At 30.1% G+C, this 17,227-nt stretch overlaps 2 protein-coding genes, 1 long non-coding RNA gene and 1 pseudogene across 3 annotated transcripts; 1 reads left to right on the top strand and 3 right to left on the bottom strand.

Annotated features, from left to right (window-relative positions):
• Positions 1-74: 74 nt before the first annotated feature.
• Positions 75-3,825, bottom strand: LOC128890391 (uveal autoantigen with coiled-coil domains and ankyrin repeats-like; annotated as a pseudogene).
• Positions 3,737-6,567, bottom strand: LOC128890417 (synaptonemal complex protein 1-like). Its single transcript, XM_054148880.1, has 9 exons — positions 6,278-6,567; positions 5,908-6,208; positions 5,644-5,724; positions 5,308-5,580; positions 5,095-5,199; positions 4,931-4,999; positions 4,706-4,855; positions 4,423-4,626; positions 3,737-4,336 (listed from the first exon to the last, which is right to left on the bottom strand). The coding sequence occupies exons 3-9, from the start codon at positions 5,710-5,712 to the stop codon at positions 3,899-3,901; spliced, it is 1,308 nt and encodes a 435-aa protein (XP_054004855.1). The 5' UTR covers positions 5,713-5,724; positions 5,908-6,208; positions 6,278-6,567; the 3' UTR covers positions 3,737-3,898.
• A 328-nt stretch (positions 6,568-6,895) lies between these two features.
• On the bottom strand, positions 6,896-11,827 carry LOC128890424 (partitioning defective protein 6). Its single transcript, XM_054148892.1, has 5 exons — positions 10,775-11,827; positions 10,374-10,602; positions 9,869-9,996; positions 9,503-9,781; positions 6,896-9,408 (listed from the first exon to the last, which is right to left on the bottom strand). The coding sequence occupies exons 1-5, from the start codon at positions 10,832-10,834 to the stop codon at positions 9,100-9,102; spliced, it is 1,005 nt and encodes a 334-aa protein (XP_054004867.1). The 5' UTR covers positions 10,835-11,827; the 3' UTR covers positions 6,896-9,099.
• A 924-nt stretch (positions 11,828-12,751) lies between these two features.
• Positions 12,752-13,577, top strand: LOC128890451 (uncharacterized). The gene is made up of 3 exons (XR_008460620.1): positions 12,752-12,921; positions 13,227-13,311; positions 13,457-13,577. It is a non-coding gene; the product is annotated as an uncharacterized LOC128890451 (long non-coding RNA).
• The last annotated feature ends 3,650 nt before the right edge of the window (positions 13,578-17,227 follow it).

Here is a 17,227-nt window from a genome sequence, read left to right as displayed (position 1 = left end):
AATTACATTTATTCTAATAGAATTAATGTAATATAAAAAATGTAAAATTAAATAGAAAAAACATATAAGAATATATTGGAGTCTTTATAAAGTTTAGATACAGTAAAGGAGAGTAAAGAAACAAATAACTTCTTGAAAGTGTTAACAAATTCTATTATAAAAATTTGTGTTTCCTTTAATAAAATTAGTCTGCATGAATAGGTTTTGAATATTCAGAAGTACTGCTCAATTTGTGGTATGCGGTACATTGATTAATAAAATTCCATCTCTGTTGATCAAACTGTAAACATAAATCTGCGTGAATAGAACATATTGAAATTTTTGATTATTGATTATTGATCTTACAGTAGTATTATCTTTCACTGCATGTCTTTCTTTTTCATATTTGTTTTCTGATTCCAAAAGTTTTCTTTCACCAACAGAATATCTAGAAAGTAAAATTACTGCACAATCTGGTAAAGCTTCGAGTCCAGTAATAAAATAAATACGTTACCCACAATCTTGTTCCAAACATAACTTATAATCTTGCATTTGCAAATTTGGATAGTTTTGAGTTTGACTCGAAATGATAAACTGGCATTGATTTTGCAGGTACAAATTATTTTGTTCTGTCGAAATTGGCAATTCGATTTTATTCGGTATTTCCTCTTTAAAACGAAAAAATTATGTGTATACATTTAAATGTTACTCTTGTCAACACTTTTACTTTCAGAATATTGTTACCTTTTACGTATAAATTTTTATACGGAATTTGTAAGTTTTTCTCTGTTTTATTCATTTCCCTGTAAAATTCGCTTTGAACGTCATTCTCATAAAAGCACCGATTTTCGTCTTTCATGCGAATTAAATTCGAGTTGGTATCCATGATCATACTTATTCGTTCATAAAGATCTGTCAATTCCTTCATATCTAATGACTAAAAACATATTGTGCATTAATTTTATTGTTGTACTATGATAATATGTTTACATACTTGTAACCAGTTTTCTGAATCAAACGTTCTTTCACCCTTTATGATATCTTCAAATCGTTTTTGTAAAGTTTCAACACTTTCTTTGTGTCTTTCACATAGTGCATTTAAACTGCTATCATAGTTTTTCTTCATTAATGTTAACTTATCTTGATATTCTTCTATTTGAGACTATACAACAGTTTTGTGAGTATTAAAATAAAGAAATGAATTATATAATATAATTAATTAATAGTTGCTATAACATCATGCAATAGCTACTTTAAGGGCAGCATGAATATCAGCGTTTTCTTTTACTAAGCTGCTCATAGCATCTTTAAGGTTTCTTATTTCAGAATCTCTCATTTCCATCTCGCTCAGTAACTTTTTGATTTCATCTTGATCTCCATTTGTTCCATTTTTTAGATAATTTATTTTGTACCTCATCTCTAGGCTGCTATCTTCTGAAGAATTCAATTGTCCGAACGTAACGTAATTATTTGTGGACATTTCATTTTCTATGCGTGTATTACTTAAAAGTTGCTCATTCTGAATGTCTTCTATCTCATTTTCCCTTTTCTTATGTCTGCAATCAGACTTTAAGTCTTCATTTATATTAACTATTAATAATTCCATTTTTTTATCTTGATACACCTACAAATAAAATAAATGGATTAATAATTAATAATAAAATGAAACTGTTATATGAAATATTATTTTATTAACTGTGTATTCATCATTCAGTCCTCCATTAGACTGATCATTTGATACATCTTTTTCTAAATTAAGTTGTTCATTAAGAATTGATAATCTTTCATACAGTTTATTCGAAATTGTATATAATTTTTTTCTTAATTTTTCTTCAACCATTTCACTGCAGAGTTTAGTTGACAATTCAGAATTCTCATTCTTCCAATATTCAACATTCTTTTTCAAATTTTCGTTTTCATGCAAGAATGCATCCAAATTATTATCAAGTTTTTTATTTTTATTTTGATCATTAGCAAGTTGTGTTTTTAAATTATTAAGTTCAACTTTCAATTTTCTTTCGATTTTATCTAATTTTGCAAGATCTTCTTGCAATAAATATATGACATCGATTTTATCATTATGTTCGGTTAAAGATATAATCGTTTGATTCATATCTGCTAGTTTGTTTTCAATGTTTTTCAATTTTTTATTCAATAATTTATTTTCGTCTTTCAGTTTTATAATCTCACATTGCTTTTCTTCTATTGTATTGTTATGTTCAATAATTTTATGTGATAAAATGTTTTCAGTTCTATCCACCTTACTTTCTAAGTTTCTTATAATTTCATCCTTCTTAGAAAGCATTTCATTTACTTGCATAACTTTGTTTTTCAATTCGTTATTTTCGGATTCTAGATCATGTAATCTAAAATAATATTATTATTTATTATAAACTGACTCAAAAGAATATTAAATATCAATTAAAAATAGAAAATATATATTACTCCTTTTTCATTTCCGTAATCTTCTCTTCCATAATTGTTCCCACACTATGAAATTGTTGCGATAACATTTTGATTTCCATATCTTTGATTTCTATTTGTTCCTTGTATTGTTGACATTCTTTTAATAATCTATGTTTACTATTATCAAGATTTTTATTTTGTTTTTTCAATGTATTGCAATCTTTTTCATATACACATAATCTGTTTTCATTTATTTGTAGCTGTTCTTCTAATTTCAATACAATTGCATCTTTTGCATTGAGTTCTGTAGCTACTTTTAATAATTCTTCTTCAATTTCAGTAATATTTTTGGACTCTTCTTGATTTATACAATCTCCTTCTCCTCTTCGTTTTAAGTGATGTTCCATCTCTTCTTTCAATTGAGAAATTTCTAAATCTTTTTTCTGTAACTCTTTTTGTTGTTTTTCTATTTCATCAACGATATGCAAACGTTGATCTCCAGCACCTTTGATAATAAATATTTTTAAATATCAATTTGCAATTTGTAATCGAAAATAGTAATAGTTGATCTTATTTATTGTTAAAAATAATTCGATATAAATAGTAAAAATATTGGAATGTTATACCTTGAAGAGCTATATTTATTTTATCAATGCAAGACCTGAGATATATTTCAAAAGCCTGATTAATCTGCTTGTCAGACAAATTTCGTTGTTCTAAAAGTAATATATCATTTAGCAGTTGATAGAGAATTGTTTCAATAAATTCGTTTATCTTAATTTGTATTTGAAACAATTCATTTGGTAACTTTTTATTGTACGATTTATAGTTCTTGTGTTCCTTTTTATGTTGATTGTATAATTCAGAAATTCGTTGTTTTCTCAATGAAATGTCTATTAAAATAAATAATATATTGCAAATTAACGTAAATTTCATAAAAGTACAAATTAACTATACCTTGACAAGTATTAATAGCCGATTCTGTATCTTTAAGCACTTCATAAAAATTGTAGATTTGTTTAATCATTAAAGGACGTTCAATTTCTATGTATACTTGTAACTTCTGAGTAAGGGAATGCATTTTAATTAAAAAGTACGAAATATAATCAATAATTTCTTTTTCCACTTCATCAATACTTTTTTTTCTATTCAATTTAATAACATAATTTTGATATTCCTATGAAATAAAACATATAATTATTCATTTTACAGGGAAAAAATAAAAGTAATTAGAATATTAAATTTTTGAAATTGTAAGAATTATTAGTTATTACATTTAATGAGGTTTCACTATCAAATGAGTTAGAGACATCTTCAACTTCTCTTTCATTTGTATCATGTTTATTTTGCATTATATTTAATATTATTACACTGTCCTTTCCACCTGAATAATGTAGAATATTTATAATATGTACATCACTTTAAATACATTAATATCATATAAACTTTTCAGAATCAATCAGTTTAGCTTTTGAAAAGTTTATATATGATTTAAATATATGAAAGTAAAGGTTTAATTACTAATTTTACTTGTATTTCTTTGATGTATTTCAGGTTCACAGTAAAAGTCATCAGACATTATGTTTCTTAAATTTTTTCTTAAATAAGTTTGCTGATTATCATTCTTTACATAATGTTTTAAGTCTTCTATTTGTTGTAAAAGATTCTGTCGTTCTATTTTATAACTTTGAAATCTTGTCATTATGACATTTATATTGTACAGTACATTATTTGCCTCCTCACCAATGTCCAAGTCACATTTTGCACAAATACATACATCCTCACATGATCCATTAAATTCTTCTAAATTGTTTAGAGCTAGCTTTAAATTGTTAACAAAATCACTAATTTCTTGTCTCATAGAAATTAATTGCTCTTTGTATTGAGAAATTTGAGTAGTTTTATCATGAAGTATAGCTTCCATATTCTTTAATGTGTTCTTTGTCTTCTCCTAATTAAAAATCGGAATATAAAATACAATAATAAGGAAACAATTAAATATTTGTAGTATTAACAAATATGATAATATAAATCTACTTGTTCATCGTGTGTAACTGATATTTCTTTATTCCGTTTTAACAGTCGCTGTATTTCTCTTTCTTGATCTGCCATAATGCAACTTTGTTCATAATTTTGTTGTTTAAGTTCATCTTTTTCTAACAAAACATTCTTTAATCGTTCTAAAGCCAAAGTGCAACTCTTAGCTTGTTCAGTTAATTGTTCCATTTCTTGTAGTTTTTTCTATAGTAGAAAAATAATAAATCAAATTTCATTATTTGTAGATATATATTGGTGATATTAAATATATGACATTACTAACTAAAAGTGAATCTTTCTCTAACTGTAGTGTTGTCACTTCTTTAACACATAGTCTGAGATTTTCAATTTCCTGTGATTGTAAGTAACAACTTTCACACTTTTTATTTAAGTCCTGTTTCAATTGTCCAATTAAATATTTGCAACCATAAAGCTAAAAAGAAGGGTGGATAACACTTAGAAAAATTATAAATTACAAATATTAAGTAGTATCTGCAATATGCATTACCTTTACTTTTAAATCTTCTACTTCACAATTGCGTTGGTATTCCAGCTTCTTCAACTTGTCATGTAGTATCTATGTAATAATTATTAGGCATAAATTATTTGCAGTACTTTCATAAAATATCGCCATTTGAAATTGATACTTAAAGTTATTTTTTATGTACTTGCTTTAAGATTTTCTTGCTGAGTGTTCATACAGTCTTCCTTTTCTTTCAGTAAAGTCTGCAAATTTTTATTTATGTCTCGTATCTCCTCCAATTCAGCATCCCTTACCTTTAAATAAACTATAATTATACTAAATATATAACATCACAGATACGAGTAAAATATATTTATGATTCTATGTAAATAAATCATTTATGAATATAATATACTTCATACACAAAGTTCATTCTTCAAAACAATAATTTCAGAATCCTTTTGAATGATAATCCCTTTGTGACTGCTACCATGTATGCTAAAATTAGATTCTGTTTCTATTTCACTATCAGAGTCTAATGGAGATTCAATATCATGTGAACTTTCACTACAAGATGCATCACATTCAAAACTTTGTTCTTCTTGATCATTTGTCTGCAAACTACTTTTGTCTGATTCTCCTACACTATTATCTTCATTGCTAGATTTATATTTGAATGATGTTTGCGACAGTACCTACATAATAATATTTACATAAGTATATTATTTAAATAACGAAAGACACAAATATGTCCATACAGATATAGTTTTAATATTATGTAAATATTTGTCAACTTGACCATCAAACTGTACTCCTACATCACACATTTCTTGTTGTACCTATAACAAACATTTGTTTATATAATATTACAGTAATGTCAGAAGAGTTATTGATGTAGGATTCATACCTGTAAAGCAACATCAATGTATTCTATACAGGGTGTTGACCTTGCACTGTAATCTAAAGAGATAAAAATTAAATTGAAATTCAGAAATTAATAAAATTATGATCTTGTATTATACCTCCAGTGGGAGATGGTGTTGGAGTACGTCTAAACAATGGTACTAAGTTAAAATTATTTGAGGATGAATCTATGTCAAATGCAGTTAAGGAATAAGAATATAATGGAGTGATTTGATTTGCAATAGTGGATGCATCTTGTTTATTAAATTGGAGATTCTTTTCAGAGGGTATGTGAATGGATAAATACGAATTTGAATGAATCACAGGAACACATTTAGTAACATTGCCAAATGCATCTCTTAAAAGTGATCCTGGTGTATAATCACTTTGCAATGATTCCTTTACTTTTTGATAACGGTCCTACAGAAGAAAATATAAAATCATTAAACAACTGTAAGAATACTTGAATATATTTACAAGATTACTCACTAACTGTCGTAATTGTTCTTCTTGTTTAGGAGTAAGCTTTAGACTTTTATACTTTTGTAACTCTCTTTTAAAAAGTTGGAGTTGATGTTGTGTTTGTGAATTGAGTTGTATTATATTATCAACCACTACATTGGTTGGTATTATTTTTCCTATCTTTGATAAGAAATTATTTACATTCAAAGTTCTTATTTCATTTAAATAATTATGTATTTAATTAAGTACATACTGGTGAATCATGTTCATTAAGTTCACGAAAATAACGAGAATTTTCCAAAGAATTTGGACTCCAAGCTCTAATATCTGAACAAGAATCATGCAATTTTAATCGACCCTCCAATCGTTTCCTTGGCAAAACATAGTCACCATATATCAAAGGTGTCCCAGTATTAGGTCTCCCAGCTAAGAAAATTCGGGGACCATGTTCCGCGTAAGACATTGCTTGTTATTACTACTGCTACAAGCATAAGCAAAACTAAAAGAGTTTAAAATTGTAAAAATATAATTTACAAAACATCATATTACTCATTTAGTCGTTTCTATTTACACACCATAGTAACCATCAGAAAACAATGATTACTTTTAAGAATAGCATAAAAGGTGATTAATAAAGTTCAAGTATACAATAAAATATTTTATTTCATAAGCTGCCATTAAAAAGAGTTATAATATTACAAATAAGTAGTATATTTTGTAATGTTTTAGTTTACACCAACGTTACAACAAAATACAATGTAGTTGTAGTATAAACCTCATTAATATGCTATGAAATATAGATACAGGAATTATAGCACAATTACTATATTTCAATTAAAAACTCACGAACATAATACATTTAATTATGAATACGTAAATATTTTATTTAAGTACAAAATGCTATCGATTTATAGTAATGGAGTACATAGTTTCTGAGCACAGGCATAATTTTGTAAAATATCTTTTTCTATGTTGCTTCACACATAGAATTTTTATTCCGTGCGCGAAGTTTTACGAGACAAATATGTACCGTTATTACGAAATACTTTGTTTCATTTCTTTATGTATGTATCACTTATATTTGGAATAATTAATATGAAATAAAATCAATAATATTGAAAATAATTGCAGTAAACATGAAAAATATTTTTATAATTAGTTTTACAATTAAAATATTTTAAGGTTGAAGTCAATTTATAATGATATTATGAGATTATTTTTGTATGTACACCTATATATCTTTGCCAGTTTATAAAGAAAAATGAAAATGTTTTAATGTAACTATAAAGGCTGTATACGTTTCTTTTAAAAATAATAATACATATGAGTGGGACACTGTATTTCTCTTGCACTATAAAAATACTATATAAATGGAATGCGATATAATGTATCACAATCCAATTTTACAGTCATAGACAAAACTATGAAGGCACAGATATGTAAAGAGAATATTTTACATCTATATAAATATGTTTCTTATCCTTTAAAATTCCTCTTATACCTAATATTTATAAAGTACATTATACTTCAATATCTAGTGCTCAATTAGACAACAAATAACATTTATAAAAATGGAATTAAAATTCAAAAACTTTAACACTCTAAACATGCAGTGGAATAAACAGAATACATACACGAATAGACGTGTCAGAATGGATTATAATAGAATAATCCCTATTTTGCATATTTGCAAAGAAATATTTGGAATGATCTACACATAAGGCCACTCTCAATTTTTGTTTACTTGTGTCTGATTAAAAATGAAACATTTATATTAGCATTTCACCATCTTACATTCTTATTATATACACTTCCATTATTGAATAAAGGCCTCTATTTGTAACGATAAATTAAGTTACTGAATTTCATTATCTGCTGTATATACACACAAAATTCATCAAAATTCATTAAAATAAAATGAATACGTTATGAAGTGATGAATAAAATCCTAATAAATGGAATTAGAAATCATGTTTCAATTTATGTATTAATATGTAAAATAGTAAAACATGATCATGATGAAAATAAGTAGTTCTTACACTTGAAATCTTATCTTCTTCCACAGCTCATTCCATTCTTATTTAAGTACACTTTAGGTTTTGAACATTAAGTACTAAGAAATATTATTTTAATACTTCAAAAACATTGCTGCCTTCCAATAATACTTTTATGCACAGTCAATATTCATATCACTGTCTTTTAATTGAATATATATCTATACTTTGTTCACCTAGTTCATATAAAACGATTAAAGAGGAATTTCCGTTTGAAATCCTTTTCTTTCAAATTAAAAGAAAATATTACATGAACAATATAAAACAAAGTATTAATGCGCCTAATTTTATCATTTTCTCTTAATTGTATTCGTTTCGTTTTGCAGTTTTAGAATACATATCACTGAACAAGTACAGACTTCAAAAGCTGGTCACTTTTTCACATACTTATTTAATATATGAAGCACTTTCAGTATATTTCTCGATATGTACCAACTTTGGAAACTGTTTTCAATTTTAAATGATTGATTTGAAGAGAATAGCAATTTAATTCATGGTAATAAATAGTGATTTCAATGTAAAAAGGCACTAGTGTAAATGTTTTGTAAAAATATAACCTCAATAAAAATCGCATATTTGTTTTGCTCTGTGTTATAATAAACTAAATTATTATTAGGTTAATAAAATGATAACCACATGACTTTGTAATGCTTCATCTCTTCTACTGTTTCAGCTTCTTATTGTCATGCTATATTTTTATACTTATTCTTAAATATCTTCTTTTTATAGATGAATATCCAATTGTATTCACTTGAGCATGGCATTGTACAAAATGAAATTTGTGATATATACCATCTATAAGTGTAGAACACCTTGGTCGTGACTAAAATGATTTTGATGATGGTGATGGTGGTGGTAGTGATGATGTTGAGAAGTAGAAGTTGCTGCATCATCTTGAAGTGTTACACCAGTTAAATCTACAATTTCATCTGCATCCTCATCACTACCAGTTGCAGCACTCTGTGTAGACTGATGACTTCCAGAAGACAATTGACTATTACGTGAAAATGACCCACGTCTTGGAGCAGTTAATGCTGCTCGTTGATTTGCAGGTTTTACTGTGATTATAAGATTCGAAGAATTCGCAATCATCATATCTGTCACCTATTGATTTAAAAACATAAAGTAAGATTATACAAAATTACATATTCTGGTTTAAACTTGGTTAAAAAATAATAAAATTATTGATCACAATTACCTGATCGAGAGTCTTTCCAGCAACTTCTATACCATTTACTTCAAGAACTTCATCGTTTACTGCTAGAAGACCTGTACTTTCAGCTAAGCCACCTGGTACTAATCTACTGATAAATACACCTGGAACTTTTTCAATACCACCTCCTGCAGAGGGTGGCAATATTCGAAAACTCTCTCCATCTTTAATGTAAAATCCTAATGGTTTGTCAGAACCATGTTTTAACAAACGTACACGGCGACAAGTTTCTGGTAATATGTCCACATCAATTATTGCTGATACCTATGTTATTCCCAAATAATGATTAGATAGTAAATCAATTTTATATTTGAAATTGGTAGAACTCTGAATTACATAGATTAGACCTACCTGCCTAAAATCGTGTGGATTAGATATAGCCAGTGGTTTTGGTTTTCCAGGTGTGCCACCAAGAATACTCGATATTAGATTTTTTGGTTTCATTGTCCTATATCCATTTATGTCTTCTAAACCATCTCCTATCATATAAAAAAATTAAAGTTTACAAACAAACATAAAAATTATAATTGTATATGATTCATAACTTAATAATTGAAGCCGTGAAATGGAAATTTGTGTGCAGGTAATAATATATTACATGGAATAAATTATATATGGGTATATTTTCAAAAAAGTAATCTAAACAATCTGTTAATATATCACTGATTATTTAAACATAGGCACAGTGTAAGCAGTTGCATAGGTTCTTGTAACATATAGATGTGGATCAAAAATGAGATCATTATTATACAATAAGAAAAGTATTGAAGAAAAGAGTTTAGAAGCTACTTATATCGTATATGCTTGAGTCATTTGTATTTGTATGTCATAATTATTTATTGCAGAATTATCTTACCCTTCCTTTGTAAAAAAATTCTAAGAAGTGGCTTCGCTGCAAGTAGTGCTCTTGCTAAATTGTTGTCATTATTAATGGGTAATAAATCACCATCAGTTGGATCTGTATAGCAAATAAGAAAGCTCAAATCTGGACCTATATCATGTCGTTCGGCCAATAATTTTCTAAAATCCTCATAGCTAATGGCTTCATTACGGTTGATTGAAAATCTTATAATGTCAGCATCAAACTAATGAACAAAAATAAATAATTGAAGTCGTTTGCATATACAAGCACTGAATAAAACGAAGGAATAAGAATAGAATTATTCGAGAATATTGTATCAAGGAAAGCGTAGTTTCCCTTTATTTGACAATGTAAAAGCAAAGCAGAAACATTAAAGCGATTAGAAAGTAGCTTACTTTGCTTTTCACCGCGACAATACTGCTGTCAATTTGATGGTGAAGTTTGCTCTTAGACATGATTTTTAATTTCAAACAAACCACACGCTTCTAGCAATAAATTCGCGATTCGAATCGACGATTCGACGTTGGCTTTCGAATTATTATCAAATAGCCGAAGTTTAATCACCAAGTTGATATGGTCTACTGTAGCCAGCGCCGATTAAGATTTTGTAGACCCCTGAGCTATTGATACTGTAAGGCCCACGGTAATATTTTTAAAAGGAAAAAAAGTTAACGAAAAGTCAAACAGATTTTTGCAAAGCTAGGAAACAATCGAAATTTAAAATATTTCCTTTGACTGAAATTTCTCTAAAATAAATCACTCGAAAACATTAATAAATCGTAAGTTTCTCGACTGACAAAGGTCCTGGGCTGTAGCCCCTGAAGTCCATACTTTAATTCGGCCCTGACTGTAGCCACATTTTGATAGAATGAGTGTGAACGCGACGACGTGACGTCAAAGCACCTGTTTGGTAGAACGCACTTGGCCTAGAGAGGTGCGTTCGCTTTGTATCACTTTGAACTGAACGTTTACACTAGTTTACACTAACAAGCGTAATTCAAAATCGTTCGTTTTAGCTTCCGAGAGGCTTACGTTTGCTCACGAATGTCAATTGTTTTGAATCTGTAAGTAGTTGTAGATAGCGCGTCAAGAAAAAGGAAATAAATAACACAAATTCAATTTTCTCCAATATACGATTTTACAGAATTGTTTGACAACGAAGGAAGTTACACTTGCAATGAAAATATACGGAATTTGTATAATTTGTATCGCTTCAAATTTTCGTAAAAAACTCGTAGCACAGTCGCGATTCGAAATACGCGGTTTGTGAATGATCACGCTTTTCCTGCCCTACAAGTCTATTTTCACGTAACATGATGTCACAATTTTTAATACCGTGACGTAAGCCACGACTTCACGAGGACGATACACTTGATAAATAAACAATTTCGTCATGATATTTGTCACTAAACAATATGGCGTCACACTGATGTGATTTTGGCGGTTCTTAGCGTTTTGAAACGATTTATTTTGTAGTAGAGATTGGCAAAAAAAATTGTTCTAACAGCGCGACATCTGTGAGTAGAATGCCACGACTACGAAACATTTAAGCTTTCATGATGACAGATATTGTAATATTAAATATCACGATATCAAAATTTACGATATTTTTGTCACGTGCTTTCCTTTGATCTAGTAGGAATTTATGAGTGAGAGTGAGTTATTATACTTTAAAAAAGAGACGTCATTATTATTGTGTATTATCGCCCTATTGGCGCTCGAAGCGTTGCAGTATAAATGCATATACGCCATAAGAAAATGCTCTCTATTATCGAGTGGTCAATCTCATATACTATAAGTCGAAGACACGTTTGGAGCGTCTCCTATTAAATATGTACAAAACACAATGTATCTGAAAGGTATTTGGTAAAAAAGGTAAGCCAAGAAAAGTACAGACGTGATTTAAAAGATTTTCGTCGTTTCAAAAAATATGATTTAGAATAAGAACGTACAAGATCCAGGTTACATTTATAACAATTGTAATAATATAATAATAAAATAACAATTTGTAACAACATAATAATTGTAATACATGATATAAGTATACACTTTAAGTAATTTTACCACGATTTTATAATACTTGGCCAAATAGTTGACATCAATAGAATCTGAAAAATATAAATATTATTTATAGTTCATATATGAATATAATTTGAGAAACTAAACATCGATTCGGTACATTTATTCGTTTGTTTCGTAGCTTTATTTGAAATTTAAACCTTAGTGAGGAATGGGGGTAGAGTCTGAAACATATAAATATTATTTATAGTTCATATATGAATACTATAATTTGAGAAACTAAACATCGATTCGGTACATTTGTTCGTTTGTTTCGTAGCTTTATTTGAAATTTAAACCTTAGTGAGGAGTGGGGGTAGAGTCGCTGGCTCTAGTGGGGTTGCCCCCACCTTCTGCCTAGTGACGTCATGACCCCGCGGTGGGGGGTGCGAACCGCGCAGCTTCTCAGCGCAGGAGAGGGGTCTTCATTCGTGTCTTGTGCGCTGGCGTGATAAGATTTGTTTGGTACCGCGCGACTAAATAGGTATCTATCTTCTACCTGTTGCTATTGAATCGCTACTAATTATTAATACTATTCTCGTTTGTCTATTGGTACCGCAATATATTATCGATAAACTTTTATATTAAATTCAATTAGCATATTCAAAGAAGTTCAATCGGTTTCGGGGACTTTCTTCTTTTCCATTCGGTACCAATTGATATTACGATTCTTTACGTTTAATTGAATTCTTTTGCGGGTTATTTCGAGCTCGATTGTTATTTTATTACAATACAGCTGTATTTAAATGAACATCCGTGCCTTAAATCAGTTATTTTATCCTGTTTCAGAACACTGATGAAATTTGAGCGGCAATTTTCTGCTATCGACGCCATGATGCTTGTCTTAAATTCAAACGAGATCTCATCGAGAATGGTAAAGTTTCTAACTTCATATTACGATACTCTTAATTAAATTGCATTCTTTTGCGGGTTATTTCGAGCTCGATTATTGTTTTGTTATAATATAACTGTGTCTAAATGAACAAATGACTTAAATTAGATATTTTATTCTGTTACAGAACATTGATGAAACTTGAGCTCCAACTCCGTGACGCCGACGCCATGATGCTTGTTGCCAATTCAATCGAAATCTCATCGAAAGCGGTAAAGTTTGAAACTTATTCAAGTAAGATGGTAACATATTTATTCATATTTTTTCCGTCTTTTGTATGAATTGTTATCGATCGTAAGCGTGTTACATGATTTCATAACGGATCAATGCTTAGTCGAAATTGAACAAAATTAATACAAACTTTTTCTCATCTTTAAATTTCGTGAAAATTTAAAATGTCCTCATGCTACTGTAATTTGATCGCGGTTTCATATTTTCTGGTATCATTTTATACGATACAATTGATTTTTCGACTAATCTATCTTTATGAAGTTGACGCAATTGCGTTCGCGTTCAATTTTCTATAGCAAGTTTAAATGAACGTAGAAGCTACGCGATTGTATATTAACATGAAAGTCTAGTAACTAATGAATTTTGATCTTGCAAGGAGTCTTGTAATATTTACGAAAATCGCGGTATATCTTAGAATACGATGAAATCATGAACATTATTACAAGTCCAGTAATGGAAATTCTTGATATAAAATTTCTCATTGTATTTGTCTGTAATATTTCGTCACTGAAACTGACAGATGTTCGCATTCAATGAGAGTGTTTGTCTTTTCAAGAGGTATCAAACCTTGCCCTTCAATAACAAGGGTAACTGATAATCGTTATTCTAGGAAAATTTCCAACGGTATTTCCATGGCCAGAACTCGAACACAAAAAAAAAAAGAAAACAGAATCTAGGAGAGCACCAGTTGTGTTCGCTCGTGTTTGTTTATTTCCTATCCCTCTGTCTTTCAGAGATTTGTTGACCGCGCGCAATGCGGTCGGTCGAGTCAGTGTTTACCACGTAGAAGTATTCTTATTTGATTCGATACGCATTGGTATCGAGTAGATTTTCGTTTGGATTTTAGGTATACATGAAATAGAGTCAGTGTTTATTGCGCGTTGTAAATTCTTTCCTGAGCATCGCGGCTCTTTTAGATTCTCAATCGCGATGTAAACTCACGGTAATTTTTTTTTTTTTTTTTGTTTAAATTCAATAAAACTTGCTCGATATCGGTATTAGAGTCAGTGCATCACTGAAGAGGAGTATTGGGCGATGTCCAACGAATGGAAAATGTAAGTGTCTAGGAATTCTTTATTACACAATATGAATTGATATTTTCGAAATAATTGCAGAAATTGATCATTATGTTTTGTGGTATTTTACAGATTCTTCATACTTCATCCCAGAGCCAAGCAGAGTCTAACAGAGCCTAGCAGAGCCTAGCAGAGCTACTACGATGTCTGTTAACGAGGTACATGCAGATTTCAAGCTAGTGATCGGGGTGAGTCGTATGCTATTTTGTTCCTCTGGTCCCCAATCGTGTCGTAGGATGAAAGGTCCGAATCGACACGGGTGACTAGTTGTATACGTGGTCTTTGGCGAGTATAGTGACCGCGGGTATGCATTGCATAGCATACTCGTGAAACATTTCCTGTTTCATTTCTTAGTTCAGGATAGGGTCTTCTTGTACGTCACATTTTTTTTGTTAAGAATATTATTAATAATTCTATGCAACATCTATGCATTTCATAATTCATTGACAAGATATAATATCTATTATATAAATTCAGTATTGAATGTGTTTTATTTGATTAATACTTCATGAAGTTGAAAAGTATTGTATATACAAATTTTTGTATATACTTTTATTATCAATTGTCCATAGACAATATTTTAAATATACATTCGTTGCATTAAAGTTTTCTATACATGTACAAGAAGGACGCTTCGCGATAGGTAGATTTCTGAGTCAAAGTATATTACCATGATTTGAAGAACGTAAAATATACACTTTGACAACGAAATCACTTGAAAGTAGTGCAATATTTAATATTTATTTTAAATTTTCAAAGTAAATCAAATGAATAAATCAATTTCGTTTAGAGTCATTTTTCTTGATAAGTAAATTAAATTCAATGAGTTATTTCTCTTGATAATTTCATTTCTCAATATTAATACATAGTTGAGTTTCACTTTTGAATTTTTACAAATACAAAGTCGAGTCACTTTTATTGAAAATTAGGTTACTAGATTGCGGATGTTTATGATTTATAGCAAATAGAAAAATAGAGAAATCTATATATATATATATATATATATATATTCTTAATTCTTTAGTAACAATATTTTAAATATTCATGTTGTACCGTTTATAAGACATACTTTGAAAACTTACAAAAACATACTTTCATTTAAATTTCAATTCCTTTTTCGTATCTGTAAAAATATGAATTTGCATAAACATCCACAGTCTACAAACGACAAATTAAAGAACGTTAGGCCGCTTAGATTACCAATTGTAATTACTCTTTCTAGATCAGGATTTTCAGGTTTAATCCTTCCGTGTTCGTTGCCCAAACTCACTCACGTGCTCAGGTGCTACTTGGGTGAGCGAAGGCAATGGGCACGATGACTTAGTTTATAATATTTATAATAATGATCAATGTGGGCGTTTGACACTGCTAACGTATCGTGCACGACGTATTTTCCACATGTGTGTGTGTGTGTGTGGTTAGGATGTGGAATTGCGTCGATTCAATAATTTCTTACAACATACAAATGGTACATTCATAGCTTTAGATTTCTATTATTATTCTTTACAATGAAATATCGATCACTTGGTATTGATAATTCTATTAATTTCTCTTAAAATCAATCATAATAGAAAATTGATGAAGCACTAAATTGCTTGACAATCATTTGCAATATATAGAGTAGTAGCTTTTCATTTTTATAAATTTTCACAGATTAAAAATAATTTAATTACGAATGTAATGTTCACACGATATCTAAACGCGCAATGGTCGTTAGCTTTTGTCAGACGATTTCAGGAACTGGTACGTACCTTTAGAGTGTGAATGTTGTGTATGGTATCCTCGGGTGTCGGAGGTGTCCCGGGACATCTCTCTAGTTTAGGTCGCGCCCGAGAGCCTTGATTGAGGATCGTTGAGCGCGTGTGTTGGTGTGATTGTTTTGGCATTTTTAAATATAGGGTTAGGCAGGTAGGTAACTTAACTTGTGGTGTGTATGTTAAATCCCGGTAGGTAGGGTCCAGGGCAGATCTCGTCACTTTAGTTTGAGTAGGTCGCGCAACGGTTGACGGATCTGTTACTGTAGGTGGATTCGAGGAATCGTTGCAATGACGATGCAAACGGAGCTTCTGTCCGTTTGTTTCTGTATTTGTTTTCGATTTTTCGGGTCTCGACTCTTAGAGTCGTTCTTTCGCGGTCGCGATCGTGTCATAGGTCCCTCGAAACGCTCGTTCCCTCGAGGTTCTAGACGTGTGGTTCACCGAGTTGAACGTCCACGTATTGCACTGAACCTCGACCCTAGCTATAAGTTTCAGATGGGACAATGCGTCCGAAGAAAGAAGAGGCTGTATGCCGAAGAGGCCCTGACAAATTGTCGCAAGAGTGGGCTGCAACGAATGGCTCTCCATTTTCGAATTCGAAGATGGGGAGTCATTACTATTACTATTTTGTCACTGTACTCGCCTGTAGTTGTAGTAGTTGTAGTTTGTTTAGACGGGTCATATACCCCAACGTGGAAGCTCAGCATCCAGTGTCAATTGGGCAATCGCGATTTTCATTAGTGTTGCGAAATGGAAATATGAAACGCGTTCGTATTTAGGGTTGTTTTGATTGATTAGAATTTTTCGCGTTTTCTTTCAGAGTAGTATTGCGAA

Source organism: Hylaeus anthracinus, unplaced genomic scaffold (assembly GCF_026225885.1).
Source record: "Hylaeus anthracinus isolate JK02 unplaced genomic scaffold, UHH_iyHylAnth1.0_haploid 12000, whole genome shotgun sequence".
NCBI classification, from domain to species: Eukaryota; Metazoa; Arthropoda; class Insecta; order Hymenoptera; family Colletidae; genus Hylaeus; species Hylaeus anthracinus.
The sequence above is the reverse complement of the archived record's forward strand: the minus strand, read 5'-3'. Positions and strand labels throughout refer to the sequence as shown.

Bases quoted from the DNA above. Each gene is read 5' to 3' on its own strand.
- LOC128890417 (XM_054148880.1), bottom strand. From the start codon at position 5,712: ATGTGTGATGTAGGAGTACAGTTTGATGGTCAAGTTGACAAATATTTA. The intron at 5,581-5,643 runs GTATGGACATAT...ATTATTATGTAG, and splicing joins ATAATATTAAAACTATATCT to GTACTGTCGCAAACATCATT. The intron at 5,000-5,094 runs GCAAGTACATAA...ATTATTACATAG, and splicing joins CTCAGCAAGAAAATCTTAAA to ATACTACATGACAAGTTGAA.
- LOC128890424 (XM_054148892.1), bottom strand. From the start codon at position 10,834: ATGTCTAAGAGCAAACTTCACCATCAAATTGACAGCAGTATTGTCGCG. The intron at 9,782-9,868 runs GTAGGTCTAATC...GGAATAACATAG, and splicing joins ATCCACACGATTTTAGGCAG to GTATCAGCAATAATTGATGT. The intron at 9,409-9,502 runs GTAATTGTGATC...TTAAATCAATAG, and splicing joins CTGGAAAGACTCTCGATCAG to GTGACAGATATGATGATTGC.